The 19,578-nt window shown below is 41.1% G+C and overlaps 1 protein-coding gene across 8 annotated transcripts in view; it reads right to left on the minus strand.

Moving 5' to 3' along the window:
* EBF1 (EBF transcription factor 1) overlaps positions 1–19,578 on the minus strand; it is a 407,240-nt gene that overhangs the window by 134,176 nt on the left and 253,486 nt on the right. For all 8 annotated transcript variants that reach the window (XM_037729062.1, XM_037729064.1, XM_017502096.2 and 5 more), the window contains exon 7: positions 12,198–12,279. In XM_037729062.1, coding sequence (XP_037584990.1) covers positions 12,198–12,279 — 82 coding nt within the window. The remainder of the gene's footprint in view (positions 1–12,197; positions 12,280–19,578) is intronic.

Consider the following 19,578-nt stretch of genomic DNA (forward strand, 5'->3'; position numbering starts at 1 on the left):
CAAAAGCAACACCAAATGTTGAAGTCTGCATCTTTAAGCATTTCTTCAACAAACACAGAATCGGAGCAAAGATTAGGCCATAATAAATTTCAAATATTGTGACAGTTAAGGACTTCCTTCCAAAAAAATAGCCACTTCCTCCTGTTAATTTTCAATGACTATTTAAAAATTCCAAATCTTGATTTTCAATGCTGATGCACGGTAACTCAGTAAAAGGAAATATCAGTGTTGAAGTTAGTCTGTTCCATGCTTCCTAACCTCTGGCTTTAGCTTGTACTTTTGCATTCATTTAGGGCTTTAAACCATAAGGCTTTAAAAATACTAACTTGAACTACATGAAATAAAAAGCATTGGGCAGCATTTCATGAAATAATACTCAGCAATAAGAAGGAACAAACAATTGATATCCCAGGGAATTATGTTGAGGGTAAAAGCCAGTAACCAGGGGATACCAACTGCATGTTAAGGGCTGAATTATTCCTCCCCAGAAATTCATGTTGAAGGCCTGATCCCCAGTACCTCAGAATGTGACTATATTTTCAGATAGGGCTTTGATTATTTTAAAACGAGGCCATTAGAGAGGTCCCTAATTCAATCCTTACAGTAGGAAATTTGGACACACAGAGAAGGTTAGCACAGTTACTAAAACAGGACAAGACAAGGCATCCTCGTGGTGATGAAAATTCCCTATAGATGGACTATGGTGTTAGACACACAAAGCTAGACACGATGCAATTTTATAGAACTAAAAAGATACCCACACAAACAAGTACCAGTAAAACAAGGGAAACCTGAATAAGATGGGTGGATTCCATGAATGTCCGTATACTGGTTGTCATATTGTAAAATAACTTTGCAGAATGTTACTGAGGAAGACTGGGTAACTGGTACATGGGGTCTTTCTGTATTACCTCTCTCATAACTGCACGTAAATCTAAAATTATGTGAATAAAAAAACTCAAGTAAATAAAAGGCATCGGCAACCAAGATGTCCTTCACTGGGTGAATGGATAAACAAACTGGTGATCCATATAATAGAATGTCATTTTGCAATTAAGAAAATGAGCTATCAAGCCACAGTCAGTCATAGAGGGGTCTCACATGCATATTACTAAATAAGAAAAAGTAAATCTCAAGTGACTACTATATGAGTCCCACTGTATGACATTCTGGAAAAGGTAAAACTATGAAGACAGTGAAAAGACCAGTGGTTGCCAGGAGTCTGGGAAAAGACAGGGATGAATGGACTAAGGACAGAAGATTTTTAGGGCAGTGAACCATTCTGTCTAACACTGCAATGATGAATATGTCCATGCCCTTGTCCAAACCTATAGAATGTACACACAAACAGTGAACCCTAGTGTAAACTATAAATTGATTGATTGATTTTTGAGACAAAGTCCTATTCTGTCACCCAACCTGGAGTGCAGTGGTGTGCGATCTCAGCTACTGCATCCTCTCCCTCCTAGGCTAAAGTGGTCCTCCCACCTTAGTTCCTGAGTAGCTGGAACAAGAAGCTTGCACCACCACATTCAGCTTTATCTTTTTTTTTTTTTTTTTTTGGTGAAGACAGGGTTTCACCATGTTGCCCAGACTGGTCTTGAACTCCTGGGCTCATGCAGTCTATGCCCCTTGGCCTCCCAAGTGCTAGGATTACAGGCATGAGCCACCACACCCGGCCCACAAAACTATGGACTTTAATAATATATTAATATTGGCACATCAATTGTAACAAATGTATCACACTAATCCAAGATATTAATAATAGGGGAAAATGAGGGTTAGGGAATGGGGATGGGGTTGAGAGGGTATATGAGAACTCTGTACTTACCTTTCTGTAAATAAACCTAAGACTGCTCTACAAAATAAAGTCTAGATATTTTTTAAAAAGCATTGACAGCGGGGGGGATGGGGAGTTGGGGAGAGGGAGCATGGGGAGAAATGCCAGATATAGGTGATGGGGAGGAAGGCAGCACATCACACTGCCATGTGTGTACCTATGCAACAATCTTTCATGTTCTTCACATGTACCCCAAAACCTAAAATGCAATAAAAAAAGCATTGATGACACTTCTGTTCTCAACCCCGTACAGTCTACACTCCACTTGTCTGCTTAACTACTTTGCAGACTCGTCAAATGTTAGAGTCACAAGTGACCTTAGAGATCAATCTAGTGGCTTCCAACTAAATGTTTTTGACGGTAATAACGGGTGACAATATTGCAGAGTGGGAATCATAAAAGCACCTATTCAGTTAATTTTCCCTTGCCTGGGACCCTATCAACTAACTCGATATGGAAACTCTGGTTATCACATCTATGTGAGAAGCTCTCAACTAGCAATTTTTCATGGTTTTAAAGAACTCTAAAGACAATGTGATTCTTACTCAATAAATGCAATTTGATTGAAAAAATATGTCATCATATGAGGTTCATAAGATAAAATGATAAAAGGAGTCCTCAATATAAGTTATGACAGTCCAATTTGTCCAACACCTCCTCTTGCAGCTTGGCAAACGAAAGTCAGGAGTTAAAAAAAAAAAAAAAAAAAGACTTCAGCTGGGCGCAGTGGCTCACGCCTATAAGCCCAGCACTTTGGGAGGCCGAGGCAGGCAGATCACGAGGTCAGGAGTTCGAGACCAGACTGGCCAATAGGGTGAAACTCTGTCTCTACTAAAAAAGATAAAAATTAGCTGGATGTGGTGGTGCATGCCTATAATCCCAGCTACTCGAGAGGCTGAGGCAGGAGAATTGCTTGAACCCGGGAGGCAGAGGATGCAGTGAGCTGAGATCATGCCACTGCACTCCAGCCTGGGCGATAGAGCAAGACTCTGCCTCAAAAAGAAAACCTTCAAGGTCACAGGACAAATTAAGAGCAGAGGCAAGCCTGAAGAGAAACCTGTAGACTCACAGTGCAGTTCTCACCCACGCCCAGCTCCGGCCTTGCGATAATTTCAAGCCCTGGCTTACATGTTCTCTCTGGACTCTCCTCATATCTTCCAGTACAAATCTATGGTGCCTGTGTGACTGACTGCAGTTTAAGTATTATTTACATAAAAATGGTCTGCAGCAGTTAGGTCTTCATTAACTTTGTCCTTCAAAATATCCTTGATTGATATGGAATGCGATATTCTCAGAAATGTGCCTGATTGCTAGGCTCTATCTGGTTGAAAGATTCCAAATAACTCATTAAAAATTATGGAGGACGCATGAACCTACAGGATGTAACAGAGTGGAACTGCTGGAGTGAAGGAGTGGTTAATGGAATTAAATTCACACTTTAAGGCTTGAGGCAAAACTAGCTCTTAACAGGAAGACAAGAACAGACACTTCTAAATCCTCAGATACATGTGCTAAACTAATTTAGACCTTTAGAAAGTAGATTTAGCTTCAGACTCCTGAACGGTGACACAGGATAAACATGAAAAGCTCATAAGTGATCTGAACCTCAGTCCTCCCTCGGTGGATCACGATACTTTTGATGACGCTTGAGGGTGTCATCGGTGTTTAGTGCTGTGTGTCCTCATTGGCCATTTTAGGTAGGAATGAGACAAACAGGATTGTCAGGCGTGCTCTGTAATGATGGGACTCTGGCATAGGGATGTGGAAATCAGGACCAAGAAAATGGCATATTGATCAATGGCTCAGATTCCAGAGTCAGATGATCCTGAGTTTGATCTCCGGTCCCATCCCTTACTTGCTTGTAATGTTAGATTAGTCACTTGGTGATAGGAATAAGTGGTGAGCCTACTATGTGCCTATCATGTGCCCAGCATTATTCTATGCACTGAAGAAGCAGCAATGAACAAAACTGATAGAGCATTCACTAAGCAGGAGTTTAGTTCTTATTGGGGATAGAGAGGGGGTCAGACAATAACTAACCATTAAAAGCAAAATTTCAGATTGTGGTAAGTTCCAAGAAAAATAAAATATCTTTTACCTAGGTGGTGCCTAGGTGGAAGATATTTTTAATTGGGTGATTAGGAAAGGCATCTGTAAGGAAGTGACCAATAAATGAATTATTTATAGTTTTATTTTTAGAAGAAATGAGGTTGTGCCATGTTGGCCAGGCTGGTCTCAGACTCCCTGCCTCAAGTGATCCACCTGCCTCATACTCCCAAAGTGTTGGACTTACAGGTATGAGCCATCATGCCCAGCCTGAAATCTGCATAAAAAATGTCTGGCTATTCAATGTGTCAGAAGAGTTTTCCAGAGAGAGAGAATAGAAAGTGCAAAGATCCTGAGAGAAGAATGAATTTGGTATAAGCGGGGAAGAAAAATGAAGGAAAGCCAATGTGGTTGACAGGAGCAAAGGAAACAAGAGAAAAAGTGGAAGAAAAATAAGATTATACCTGTATAATGCTTACTACAGTGTCTGACATATAACTAGAGCTCTGTAAGTTACAACTTAAAAAGTAGAAGAATACAAGGATACCTTTGGCTGGTAAATCCCAGTAACTATAGGCATCTTCAGAGCCAGTATCCATCGGCAATCACAGCTCAAAGCAAACCCTTTTACATTCATTAATGTATTGTACATTTCCTTTAAGGCAGCTGTGCTTAATGTGGAAATACATGTTCTCTAAAGTGCAGAGCGACCACTCATCAAATGCTGTTCATAAAGATTCCTTCTCAGTGATGCACACTTTCTGCCAAGGCTCAGCATAAGGCTTATGCCAAGATACATATTTGCCCAGTAAGCCATAATGGTTTAATATATCAGGGTGAAAATCCACCATTTGTATTTACCATGTTATGTGAATTAATCTTGTATTCGGAAACTATCATTAGAGCTGCTTTCAGTATAATTAATCAGCATGGAGCCTCTTGAAATTATTCTGTATGAAGAGAGTGATCGCAGCTCAAGCCCCTAGCATTCTGTTGGTAGAGAATTTAATTGCAAGATGTGCTGTTTGTCAAAACAATATAACAATATAAGTACATCCAAGACAGGGGGTAGGAGTCAGTGGAGGAGAAATAAAGAAGGACATATTCTTATCCCTTTTATGTAAGTGTATTTAAAACAGACAGAAACTGCAGAAGTCGGGCATGTATTTTAAAAATCCTCTACTTATTCCCTATAACATATGGATTCAGAGATACCATGGCTTCTTAAACAAACAGCAAAGATTCTCCAAAATGTCTAGAATTTACTAGAAAAGGCAGGGCGTAGTCTTTTAATATCATAACTTACATCATCATTTTTAAAAGCAAAACACAATTTTGGTGGGAATTTGGGATGAATAACCTGGCGGTTTCTCCTCTTCCTTCCTATCCAAATGACTAAGATGTAAAGGAAGATTGTTTGCCTCCTTAGATAAACATGAGGTACACAGGAGTTTGGTGCTTGCTACTTCATCTGCTCAGAACATTCTCTGGCTCTTCCTAAGATGCTTTATCCTTATTCTTGATCTCTAAACTTGAATGTCCTTACCTCAGAACGCTTTCCTGGTCACCTACTTTAAGAGAGGTTTCCATCTTTCACCTCACACTGTTTTTCTCTCTCATAATATCCTGTTTAATTTTCTTTATAGCAGCAGTTACAATTTCTAATATTTATCCTTGTTAACGTGTACACATCTTCATTGTGGCAGCTGATGGCAATTGTTCTACATACATCCATTTTTTTTTTATCTTTATGGGCTGCACAGCTAGAGCATGCAAGCCTCCCTGTGGTTGTATATGACCATGTGACTGACTTCTAGCCAATGGAAGTGAGCAAATTTGTAAGCCAAGGGTTTTAAAAAGCACATGGTACCCTTCATGTGCCCTTCACCCATCAGAAACTGGATAAAGACAAAAAGGTTCTATAGAATAGGGGAGGTATAAAACAACAAGCGCCCAGGTCCCCAAAAAACCTCAAGGACAATACCTGCTCGTCAACCAGGAACACTTGCCTTGTACCATTATGTGAGCAAGAAATAATCTTCTGCTGCAGGTGAGCCATTCAATATTATACGGTCTATTTGTCACAGCAGCTAGTACCATCCCAAGAAGAATGTAAGTTTCACTAGGCAAAGACCTTATCTTTCTTGTTCATCATGATAGACTCACCACTTAGCACTTCAGTAAATATTACTGAATACATGCATGCATGTGTGCATAAATATGTCTTCCATTTACATTCATATATAGTTATAGATCTAACATTCATATATGAATATAGATTTATAGCCAATGGAAACACTTTATTAAAGAGATAAGATGAATTTGGAAATTTATACTTTACTTCAGTCTCTAAATATTATGGTTTCTATTGCAATGACAGCTTGAACACGATTCTTGTTCTTCCCTTAGCACCCTCATTCTGCCAGTCCCCAAAAGGAAAGCTACTGATAAAGATTTAAATCTTAAGGTTGAATTGTCTGGCTCCTGTCAGTTAAAAACAAGACCGTGGCATCGTTTTAACATAGTCCTTTGACATTGGCATCTTTTTAGTGTCAAGATGAAGAAAGAGGCTTGTTTAGTCCTAAGTGAATTTCTCCGTGTCATGAGCTCTTTCCATCCCCAACTTGCTCTCTTTTTTCCCCCAGCCTTCCCCATGGCCACCAGTCCTGAACAAAGCCTGTATCCACTGTTGTATTTAAGCAAGTTTCTTATCCTAACCATAGCCTAGGGATTTCAAAAGAAAACAGCCATTATTAAAAAAAAAAAAAAAGATTGTGCCAGATTTTCTACAAGGTTTATTCCATACTGCCTTAAAGTATGAACACAGCCCAGCTCTGCAGAAAGTGATTAATTTCTTGAAAACACTAAGGTCACACTAATTGACATGACCTGTGTAATTAAGCAATCTCTGTTTACACAGCAGAAGCCCAGCCGCTGTGAAGCTGAGTTTGCTTGACAGAATGTCTTTCCATGTCAAGAGATCAACAACCTTTCTTATGTCCTCCTCAGTCACCTACACAGGCCCCTGATTGCTGTTCAGAGGAGACACGCTCCGGCGTTGCTATATGAAGATCAGGCTGGCCGGCAAGCATACAAAGTGAGACAGAAGAAAGCAGCGGCAGTGACGACTGGACAGACCCTGCTTGGTAGGCAAGAGAGTGTGTCTTCAGGCAGATGTGCCGGGACTCAGGTTTTCAATATAACTGGGAAAAGCCATATTGACATGTAAGGAAGAGACCAGTTTTTTGGTGCCAGAAAGACATTCTTTCACTCTCCCTCAGAAGCAACAGAAACATAAAAATATTTGAAACCAGCCTTCCAATTAGTGTGCTATGAGAAAAATGCTGAAAAGTATATGTCTTGTTCATAAGCAATCTTCAATCAATATCATTGTGACACACACCTCTGAAGCCAGGACAGCTACAGCAAAGATTAATCTCTCTGTCTTGGTTCAGTCGTAAGACTTGGGAAATTTAGTATGATTTCTTAGCAGACCACTCTGAGATGTCTGGGGGCCGCTTTATTCATACCCCATCTAAATGAGGGTCTCTCCTCCCTTTAGAGAACTGACCAAATCCTTTACAGGTTAAGTGAAGCTCAGGTTGACTGCTAAATAATAGCTTGTTTTCCTAAAGTCCCTGCAAGTAAAAATTGATCAACACTGTAGTTGTACACTGGAAAAATGTTCATGTTCCCCCACTTCCACACAGCTCTAACCTCTGCATGATGAACTTTGCTTATGTGTCAGTGCTGTTCGTGCAGATGGCACCTTTAGACTCTATTAGGGCAAACATCTCTTTTGAAAACCCCTCTCAGGCTTTCCTGGGATTCCAGTACATATTTGTGGGGAGTCATTAGGGCTCTCAGATATTACGAGATCTCCTTATGGCCTCACTAAATATCTGCTGACAGACTATGGACAATTTCTTTGTTGCTTCAAAACGTCAGAATATCTGAGTCAGACTGCTTGGGTTATACCACTGCCTTACCATTTAGCAGATGTGTGACTTTGGGTAGATTGCTTAACTGTTCTAAATCTGTTTCCTCATTTTAAAAATGGGAATAATCCATATTGCCATATTCTTAACAAGGGTATTATGGAGATAAACACATTAACTCATGTCAAATACTTTGCACAAAGCATCTCACTAAAGAAATACCAAATAAATGTTAGCTTTATCGTCATAATTGCTACCAATATCCATAGAAGTACATAAAGGTAAACACATGGACACATGCATTTAAGCACATGAACATGGAACATGCTGAACATAGACACAGTTATTTTCCCAGCACTTGATGCAGTTAGGAATGAACCAAGATGGGGAACTTAAGAAGCTTGGGCTGGAGGCAAAACAAACAAACAAACAAACAAACAAACAGCTAAGGATGACAGCTCAGTTTGAAGCTGATTGAGTTGAAGTCCCTAAAAATATCCAGCAGACGTCTGGACAGTTAGATCTAAACCTGGATGTCAGGTCTCAGGGATTCTGACACCAGAGTCCTCAATGCATAAAGACTGGTTAAGATGCTGTGGGTGGAGAAGATACTAAAGACAGCCTATAAAATGGGAAAAGATCTGGGCCTCAGAAGGAGACTTGGAGAACACCAACATTTATAGAAAGGCAGACAAACAGCATCCCTTGTAGGGAGTTCAGAATGAGTGACTACAGTCACATAATTCAAGAAAAAAAAATGAAACATGGATTCAAAAAAGGCGTAATGGCTGCTGGCATGAAATAATACAGAGGGAGGTGGGAGTAAATAGTCATGGAAGAGAAAAGACTGTAGAAGAAAAAATCAAAGGTTGGGTAAGAGAGATCTGAGGTTTTGCTTTAACTCTCGAGGCAATTCATCCATCCTCTAATTACACAAATATCCATGTGCTAGCCTGCATGAAACCCAATGTTGACTGTGTACAAATAATAAAGAAATGTATTAATGTACAGGGATACAAAATAAAATGTGTCAGTGTTCCTTCTGCCGTGGGTTCCTCCATCCTCTTCTAGGCAGCAAAGAGTGGGTGATGCGAGCAAAGCAGGTTAAACCTGAGATCCGATAAGAATTTGTCATTGTTAATAAAGAGAGACATGGCTCATCTTTAACTTAAAAACTGACTCTTTGGTGGCCAAGGTAGCTGCCCCTATTGATCTATTTTAGGACCCATTTGAGAATCACAGGCAAGAGCATTGCCAGGGTGCAGATAAATCATATTTATTTGAAAGACAGTATGGACTTTGTGCTGGGCAGCTCTCACGCTTAATCAAAGTGTGCACTTTTTGGGACAGTGGCACTGTCACCCCAGTAAGAGTCTGTCAGAGGTTATCAGATGTAGGATTAAATCAGTGGTTCTCAGTCAGGGGCCATTTTGCCTCTTCCCCCTCTACCAGAAGACATTTGACAATATCTGCAGACATTTTGGGTTGCCATCATTGGGAGGTAGATGTTCTCTACTAGCATCGAGAGGGTAGAGGCCAGTGGCACTGCTAAACATCCTACAATGCATGGGAACAGCCCCCATGATTTCCCCAAAAGAGAATTATCCAGTCTAAAATGTTAACTGTACCCAGGCTGAGAAACTCTAGACGGAACTAATGATCCATCTTCAGTTTACCACATGGATTTTCTTCAAAGGCTTGCATTTGTATTTTATCACTTACAAATTAACTATGCATGTAAAATATTGTTGTCTTTTATATGTAGTGAAATAAGCAGAATCATCATTTTTACTCCATTTTACAGTTGAGGATACTGAAGCTCCAAAGGATTATAAGACTTTGCAGATATCTATGTTGTGCCTATTTATCTCAGTACCCCTTCTACTAAACAAAGAATAACTATTTTGTTTGCAAATAGAAGCTTTGTAGATACTCCCAAAATAAGAGACTAAATTGGTTTCTCATCTTGTATGAGAGCTATATTCCTATAATTCAAGCTTTTCAGACGTGTCACTAGTAGGTTCCACAAAGAAAAGAAAGCCTCTGGAAGTTCTATATGAATGCTCTTTTAGGTTCCCAATACCATCAAAGTCCATCCCAAACTCTGCTGCCCTAAGGAGTACGGCAGAGTTAATTCTGGTATACATAAGGCTTTAGGCATGTTTATTAGGCATACATTGTTTCATACCTGGCTATGCTTTGTTCCTAACCCAAGCTTTGGTCGAATTAAATATAAGGCTCATGTCAAGACCAAAGCAAGCTACAAAACAGTTTATTCCAAAATCCAGCCTCATGTTGCAAGACCGTAAGCAACACACACTTAGTAGCACCAATGTGTGCTTTTGCCAGCTTAATTGCAAAGCTGACTCAAACATAACACAAAAAATCCTCCGTGGGGATGAGAAAACCAAGTTTACCAGTCTGGAATCAGAAGATGACCAGAGGAAACATTTTCTATGAAACGACACACCTCCCCATTACTGTGCGTCAAGACAAAAGGTGGTGAGGCCAAGATGATTTTGGAGAAATGCCTCAGAATCTCGGGAGAGATGTCTTTTTTCCTATTGCATTTGTTCTTTAATGAGACTAATAAGTCTCACCTCCTTAAAAGAAATCTTGGAGACTAAGAAGTATTGATATCCCCAATCAATGCTCAAGATCATCTCTTTCCCTTTTCCCATCAGAGAATGAAGGTGCAGCTAAAATTTTTCAGGATCCTCTCAGAGATCATACATTTCAATCTACATTTAAAGCTGACTAAATATACTTAAGTGCCTACTTTAAACACCATTCTGTTCTCCTGATGGACCACATGAGCATACATAAATGGATCATTACTCTGACAGGGAAACTTACATTGACCGCGCGAATAACTTAGCCATGACATTAGGTGGAGAGCAGCACAAGGGTCTAAAGCTTTGCGACTCAAAGTGTGGGCCATGGCTGTGGAATCATACTGCAGCTTGTTAAGAATGCAGGATTCTATTCCCACTCCAGACCTCTATTAGCATTTTAATAAGATCCTCAGAGGATCTGCAGCACTTTTAAGTTAGAGAAGCACCGTGTCTAGACTCAACAACCTTTCCTAAAATCCAAGTATCATTTTGTGTCTTAGAAGTAAATGCGTTTTTTTGTGAATCCTCTTCCTTTAGTAAATGTATAATTAAGGACATTTCTGAAACAGAACTGTTATCCATCTCATTTTAGAGATGTTATGCTTCTTAACAGGCCCATTATAATAGGCAGGTACCACTAGCAATTTCCAAGATCGGAAGAGGTGAGCAGAGAGAAAGGAAGCAAGAAAAAAACATCATTGTAAAGCAGAGCAGTTATACTAGCCCAGTTGTACTCTTTACTCTCTCTCTATCTCTCTCTCTCTCTCTCTCTCTCTCTCTTTATTTATTTATTTTTGGTGGGGGTGGATAGGGTCTTACTCTGTCACCCAGGCTGGAGTGCAGTGGCATGATCTCAGCTGCAACCTCCACCTCCAGGGTTCAAGTGATCCTCCCACCACAGCCTCCTGAGTAGCTGGGACAACAAACTCATTCAACACACTGAGCTAATTTTTGTATTTTTCTGTAGGGTTGGAATTTCACCATATTGGCCAGGCTGATCTCCAAGTCTTAACCTCAAATGATCTGCCCGCCTTGGCCTCTCAAACTGCTGGGATTACAGGTATGAGCTACCACGCTCTCGCTCTTTTCTACATGTAAAATTTTAGGCAAATAATTCATTTCTTTCTTTCTTCCTTTTTATTTTTTTTTAATTTTATTTAGTTTATTTATTTATTTTTTTTTTTTGAGACAGAGTCTCACTGTCTCACCCAAGCTGGAGTGCAGCGGTGCAATAGCTCACCGCAACCTCCACTTCCCAGGTTCAAGTGATTCCCCTGCCTCAGCCTCTCAAGTAGCTGGGACTACATGTGCTCACCACCACATCCAGCTAATTTTTGTATTTTTAGTAAAGATGAGGTTTCACCATGTTGGCCAGGCTGGTCTCGAACTCCTGACCTCAGGTGATCCATCTGCCTCGGCCTCCCAAAGTGCTGGATTATAGGTGTGAGCCACCACTCTCAGCCAGAAGTCATCATTTCTATGTACTTAATCTGTGGGGGCTTAGGCATGTGAGTCCATTCAGGAAGCCAAAACTAGACTGGAAGAAGACCATTGTCTCAACCAGTGAGCACAGGTGGTACAGTTCCCACTCTTGTTTAATCTAAGCAACTCCTAGATTGCAGATACCTGGGGAACCAAGGGCCTCAGCTGCTCCTCACCTCTGGAGAAACAACTACATATCTTCTACCTAAGATTTTTTTAATTCTCTCCTCATATTCATGTCATTATTGAGATTCAAGAAAGACAAGACAGACCCACCTGGAATCTCCGCATGTCACGTGGGTTTCCTGCATTCTTTAGGCAATTTTGGTTACATTTGAGGAAAAATTTCAAGAAGAACCTGTGAAGAAACAAATCATCACGGTTAACATTTCACTTTCTGACATGGGAGGGAAAAAAAGAGGTAATTCACCCCTGGGTTGTGCATTCGATTCTCTTTACACGTTTTCCAAACTATTCAGCGTGGTGTTAGAGCCAGTATTTCATCTGTGGCCTTAGCCTTTATTTTGTATCCACATTGGACCTTCCTTATGACAGGAACACTCTTGGCACTGCCAACAGATCTCACAGAAGAATTAAGCCCCAAGGAAGTATATTCACTTTTACAGAGGGAGAGCTTTCATCATAATTTAAGTTCCAATTGGATATAATTGTCTGAGAATTACTCATGGTCCCCAACAACAACATGTAATTTAAGCCCTACAGACTCACAGATGATGAACTGGCAAATACACGCTGGATGAATACAAGGATTTAGTAAACACTTTTTATCTTAGCCTCTCAAGTAAAATGTTTTAATTAGTAGTACTTATGAGAAATAAGTAGAATTCACAAAGTGACTAAACTCCTTTGACTTCTCAAATGCCTCCTGAATGTTTTTCTTAAACTGTCTGCTGTAGACACGAGTTAGCTGTGGACTAAATATTTTCCTGCCTCATTGCCACCTTGGTTTCTGAATTGGTTCTATAGTAAGATTCATGGGTTTTACTTGCTAAGGTGACCAAAGGCCCCAATTTGCCAAGAAAAATCCCAGTTTATACCAGCTGTACTAGTATGCATTAATAGTAACTACTTTAACTCTCAAAAATGTCCTGGTATGGGTGATAAATTATATGGTCACCCTGTAACTTTCTGAGTTATTTCTTATGTAACCATCACAGTTGTTAAAGTCCATCATGGAAAAGCAGCAGCCATTAAAAGTGTCATATTCTGGCATTCATGTCAGCCACCTGTAATTAAACCCCTCTACCTGCCCAGGTTTGGGAAAAGAAGTATTTCCAAAGATACCTAAGTTCTACAATCGCTTTTACTATTAGGCCTAGATGTGATGTGTTTGTGGATTTCAGGCCCAAATATTTCCTAAAAATATCAAAATGCATTAAAATGCTGGTCAATGGAATTTTTGTCATAATTCTCTTTTCTTTCCCTTTCTTCCACTTCAAGACCACACTGGAGTAAAATCTCCACCTCAACCCAGATAGATTATGAAGAGCTATCACCCCATGATGCCTCAGTCTGAATTTGGCTCTGACTGTAAAGTCTGTCAATCACGTAACACCGGGGTCCTCTATAACAAGGGCACTGAACGAAAACATACAGAGTTCAGCCAATTTCTGAATATGAAAATGAGAGAAGTCCCAGATGACTCCCTTTCATCCTTGGTCTCTTAGAATCTGCCAAGATGGGAGTATGATGTGGGAATCATTCTTTAGAGAGAAACTATGGTTTTTTTCAACCCAAAGAGTAACATTTAAAAATGCAAACATCTTCCTGAAATGACTTTTTAACGCCACACAGTATTTGACTGCCCATCAATGAAAGCAGGCCTCTAAATAATCATCTGCCCCTACTTCCAGATTCTCTCCACAGAAGCCAAAGTTGATCAACCTTTCATCCAAGACAAATGGCTTATGGAACACTGCTGAAGCCCAGCTGTGTGAAACAAACTCCCCTGGTACCAAGACTCACGCTGCCATTGCACAGGCAAATCTGCCAGTCACTGATTCCTGCCCACTTTCCATATGATCGACTTGGTAAAGAAAGGGGATTAAGGCAGTGGCCCAAATCCTAAGTGCCTTTCCACTGTCTCATTCGTCTGACCTCTCAGAAGGCAAGTGCTGAGTAGCCCTGCTGATCACACATGGCTTTCAGAAATTAATACAGTGGAGCTCATAGTTGTGATCCTCCTACCTTACTGGGGTTCAATCCTATATCCAAAGACACTGAAGACAGGAAAACTGGCTGTGCTTTCAAGAATAGTTAGAACAGCATATTTCAAAGCTACTTTGAGCCCCAGGAGAGGGTCGAGTATCACTAAACTGACGAGAGTGGATGTGGTATGGTGAAAAGCCACAGCCATCAGAAACACCCAGAATGAGATTCATATCCTGACTCTACCAGGTATAACTGTGTGACTTTGGATAAGGAGCTGAAGGTCTCTGCACCACACTTTCCTTATCTACAAACTGGGTATAGTAACAGGCCTTACTGTATGGGGAAAATGTGAAAATTGAGATAAGACTTAGTGACAGACGCATGGTAGGCATCCTGAGGGTGGCAGTCATCATAAGAATGGCTTCTGTGTATTGGGTGCTTGCCTTGTGCTCAGTGCAATACTAAGAACAAATCCGTTTTCTCATATAATCCTCCCAAGTAACCTCTGCTATGAATCCCATTTTACAGATAAGGAAACTGAGATTCAGAGAAGTAAAATAACTTGCCCAAAGGCTAGGAAATGTGAATCCAGAATTCAGATTCAGACAGTGTAGCTCCGGAGACTGTATACTCTTCTCTTAGCCAACATGCTATGATAGTTTTAGGAATGATAGAAGCAGTACAACAATAATGTTAATACTAACTATACCATTGATAGCAATTGTACTAATAAGAGGAAATAAGGGTACCAAGTAAACGAGTAATGATTAGCATCACAATTTCCACAACAGCAACGTGAACATTATGGAGGTAGACGCCATTGCCATTCTCCCTCCAGTGGGCCCCCCTGCTTGCTTCCCCAGGGTTGGTAATATCAGCCGCCTGTGTGTGTTTAAGCCATTTGAGCCCAGACCCGACAGCCAGATTCAGGTTGTGCTAGAAGGCGCTGTCAGCACACCCTCTGGCATCTTCAAGTCAGACAACTGCTAGCCACCGTGAGGGGGTCCATCTGGTGCCAAAATGAATTTTGAAAGACAGGCAAACAGGACACCAGCTCTGCCAGGGAGAAACAGAATCAAGGGAGCAGGGGATCTTCTGCCTCAAAGATGAGCTGGGGCAGGGCGCCTGTCAGCAGTCCATCGTTAGCACAAAAGCTATGCCGGGCACACACCAGATCCCTGTTACCCTAAGCTGGCCTGTCACTTGACGTGCTGGCAGAGTCCCCTGCCCGCCCCCTCAACAGTGGATCACTTGCTGAAATTGAAGGCTTGACCATCTGTCGTGGGGAAGACACGGCCGTCAACTGGTGCCTGAGGCCTCACACAAGCCCTTATGTGGCAAAGACGCTCTGAAGAGCCAATTCTTTTGGGGAAAGCCAGCCCTACCCCAGGGGGAGCCTCAGAAATTCTTTCTAAGTTTTCCCCTAAGTAAAAGCCAAGCGCCTGACCCTTTCGGATCACACTTCCTTAAAGGAACCAAGAGGAGTTAGAAGGAGGAGTTAAAAATATCCCCACTGAGAGACAGCCGTGGCACACGAATTTGGGGGATGACTTATCAGGCTAAGTTTATAAGGCCTTTGTCAACCAGGGGACACGTGCACATCTGCTGGCCTACGGAGAAGATCTCAGGTTCCGAGGGGGCTTTTAACAAAGTGGAGGTTATTGTAACTCAAAACCTCACTTTTGTCTAATGAATTGCTGCATTTTGTGAGGCGGGTGTGTTTGATAAAGTGTTGTCAGGAGAAAAAGTGTGGCAGCCTTACCCCAACTGTGGGAAACTGACCCACAGCAGGACAAAGCCCCTATTGACCCGGTAGAGTTCCAAGGAGTTCCATAAACTCCAGGAAACAGCCTGACCAGGATCAAACTCCTTTTTAACTCAAGTCTTTTTTTTTTTGAGGTGGGAGGGAAGGAGGTAACGAGAAACTCGACATCTCTCTGTTAACTCTCAGAAGGAATAATATCATCTTGTGTTCATGCAATGCACTAATTATTCAGAGCACTTATATTCCTAATATCTCACTGAATCCTCATGAGATTCCTATAAATTAGGCACACCAGGAATTATCAAAGTCATTTGAAAGGCAAGAAAACAAAGACAACAAAATTAAGGGATTTATCTACAGTCAACAACCAATCTCCTAAACTGGGCAAAAGGACTAGTCATGGTATGTGTTTTCCATGAACTCTAGGATTTTATAAGTGATCTTAACCATCACTTAGTCTAAACTCCTCATTTGGCATATGAGAAAAATGAGATATCAGAAGATGTGGCAATATTCATATAGTTAATAATAAATATCAGAGCTGAAACTATAAGCCACACGTCCTGATGTCTAGTTATATAATTTTCCCAACATAATATTAGCTTCTCAAGCCAGTGCTATAAGAGCTGAACACCTGCACTTTTAAACTGTTTAGTCTACTACCTCCAATGGGAAAGTGATATCCTTTAAAAGTTGTATTTGAATTCATCAGCCAGGCCAATGTAGGACATTAGCCCATCATGGAACTAACTGAACCCAACAAAAACATTTGTAGAACAAAATTGCTTATTCAATGACATACCTGTATCACCTTTTACAAATCAGTAGATATTAGTATTTGGCTTGAGTAGCATCCGCAGGAGTACTGTGCTGGTAGTAGCTGACCAGCACAGTACTTAAGACCAAAAGGTAACTCTGGACTCCCCCAGAAGGAAAATTAGTTTAATTACTCAGCAAGATCTGACTCATCTACATGAGTATGTAAAATTTTTAAAAAGTCACCTCTGCATACATAGTGCCCGGCATAAGACCTGGAACCCAGTGGGTTTTCAGTAAATACTTGCTCAACTAAATGTAGTCTAGGGCCTCCAAGGGATAGAATTGAGAGTGTTTTTACAATAGACAGCAGTAGAGTATACTGGACAAAAGCTTGCATTGGAGCTAAGACAAGCCTGGGTAAATTTCAACAATTCCCTGAACCTCAATGGCCTCATTAAAACATGAGAATAATGGTACTTCTCTCCTAGGATCACTGTGCAGCTGTCATCATCATCCTAGCTTTACTCCTTAATTGGGTGACTTTTGACAAATTATTTAACCTCTCTGTGCCTCAATTTTCTCATCCGTAAGATGGGGAAAACAGCAGAACCTACTTTAAAGATTTAATGAGAATTAAACGAGTTAACATATGCAGAGTGTTGAAATAATAAGTACCATGGAGGAAGCGATAACTCTTTTCATCATCATTTATCCCTGGCAAGTGCTCACTGCCCAGCACTCAGAGATGTTGAGATTTTCAGATACAAAAAAGTATTCTTCTCTCTTTAAATGTTAAGGTCAAGAAAAGAAGCAAAGACCTATGTACCCAATGAGAACTATAGGATTCATTGAATGACATACAAAAAGAAAAAAAAAAAAAAAAAAAGACGAAACCACCATCAAGGAAAGATAATAATGACTACAGCAGCTTTCCCAAAGGCTAAGACACATAAAGGAAAGGCCTAGTGCCTTAAATCGTGGAGGACTCCAGCTAGTCAGAACTGAAGGGCACACACAGTAAAACTGCCCATCAGGCAACAGCTTGTACATCATTAATTATCATGCAAAGCATTGCAGTCGATCTGGGCTGAGCAGGTTGAGTTTTTACCTCCCCCAACCCAAATTCTGAAAAATCACGTTTGGATTTTTGCAGCTGCTCTCATAATGTCCAGGCTGGACAGGAAAAGCATCCAGGCACACCTAAACCGAGACATAAAACCCCCATTTGCAATCTCAAGACTCCTTGAAAGTTCCTCTGACTTATGTCTGCAGATGGTTATGTGGCAGATGATCCTTCCCAAAGATATTCAGGACACGGAGACTTGCTCTGCCCGATGCAGGAAACAGCTGTGTGGAAACAACGGTGGGGTCCCTTCTGTGTGAAGTTCAAGCTGCTCCCACCCCACACACAGTGGAGGGTGAAGAGGGAAATGCCTCATGATTAAAAGGACCTCTTTGGAAAAGTCATTTCCACAGACTGCACCATCACCTTTGCTTTGAAAAAGAAATTCACAACCTCTTACCTCCACGGCCGGGCCTACTGCCCAGAAATAACCAAGGAAATCTTTCTAAAAGTGTAAGGATTCTCTCCCAAAATAAAAATATTGAACCAAAAAGCACCTATCCCTACCCAGCCCACCTGAGCTGCCAGGGGCTTTCTTTGAAATGCCATCACTACCCCATGATAGCCTTCGAAGACACAGAGCTCCGTGAAGAGGTAAGCAAAAGTCTCACAGCCATGAAAAATGGATCTCTCTTGCAACAGGGCAGGCCAAAACAGTGAGAAAGAGCAAACTCTATTTTCAATGTCAAAGAAAACGTTTTGGTTCCCAGCACACAGAAGTGTTGTAGAGAACAGTTCATCCATGTGAAAATCTGATACCCACAAGGTGGCCAAAATCCCAGAATGCCACGAGGGCAGGCTGAGGAGGCTGAACCCATGTAAGGGTAAAGGTCTCTCGCTGCTGGGCTGACTTCCTCTCCTTTTCTGATATTAACATGCATTCCTGAGAGGGAACCTCTTTGACTTCAGCACCGATAGTTCTGTTTGAGAGGTGGGGTGGGCAGAAGAGGAGGAATAAGATCCTGAAGGGAATTCTGCACAGATGAAGCAAATTCTCTCCTCCCTCCCCTCAGTGAAGAGTGGAGCAGTACCGAGTTGTGGCACTATCTTGGGGATCCCAGGGGGAGAGCATGTGGCTGCCTCTATTCTTGGCCACTGACTTCAAGAAGTTTACCTTTCCACTGGCCAAGGTCCTTCAGCTCTTGGGTACTTCTGGAAAGTGTTCTCAGCTTGAAGGGATGAGCATGATGAACTTGAAAAACATTCATTACCTCAGAGCTCAGAGTATGCCCTTGAGGTAAGGGCATTCTTAGTATCAAGAATTTAAAACAAAAAAAAAAAAAAAAAAAACAAAATGGTGTTGGAGTAGCACAGCAGCCAACTAAAGAGTTTTAAAATAGTTTTAAGGAAAAGGACCCACTCCTCATATTAGAAGGCAAATCTGAAAGGCAGGAAAAAGGCTTGAGACAGCGAATGTAGAGGACAGGACAACTAACCAGTGGCCAATGGGGAAAGAAAAAACTGCAATTTCTTAGAAATGACACAGGAAAGGGGGGTTAGAGCACGGGTGCTCTAGCTGAGCACTGACTTCTGCCTGTCTGGCCCGACTTACTCCCCTAGCAAGGTCTGACTGGAAATTTAAGAGGGAAAGAATTCTAAGTTCCTGTGTGGTAGAGAAGATGTTTATCCTCAGGGATGTTCTTTTACAAGATTTCTCAAATGCCAAGTGTTTCTTTCCAAAACATATTCAGGTACAAACTTTGGCCCTGGGCGGACCTTTGAAGTCATCCTAATGATTTTATATGTAGCAGGAATGAGCAAATAACAAAACCAAGCATCTGTCCGTCCTTGGAACTGGGGACAGACTGAGGACACATTTGTTTTAAACTGTTTCCATC

This window comes from Cebus imitator, unplaced genomic scaffold (genome assembly GCF_001604975.1).
Source record: "Cebus imitator isolate Cc_AM_T3 unplaced genomic scaffold, Cebus_imitator-1.0 Scaffold291, whole genome shotgun sequence".
Lineage (NCBI taxonomy): Eukaryota > Metazoa > Chordata > Mammalia > Primates > Cebidae > Cebus > Cebus imitator.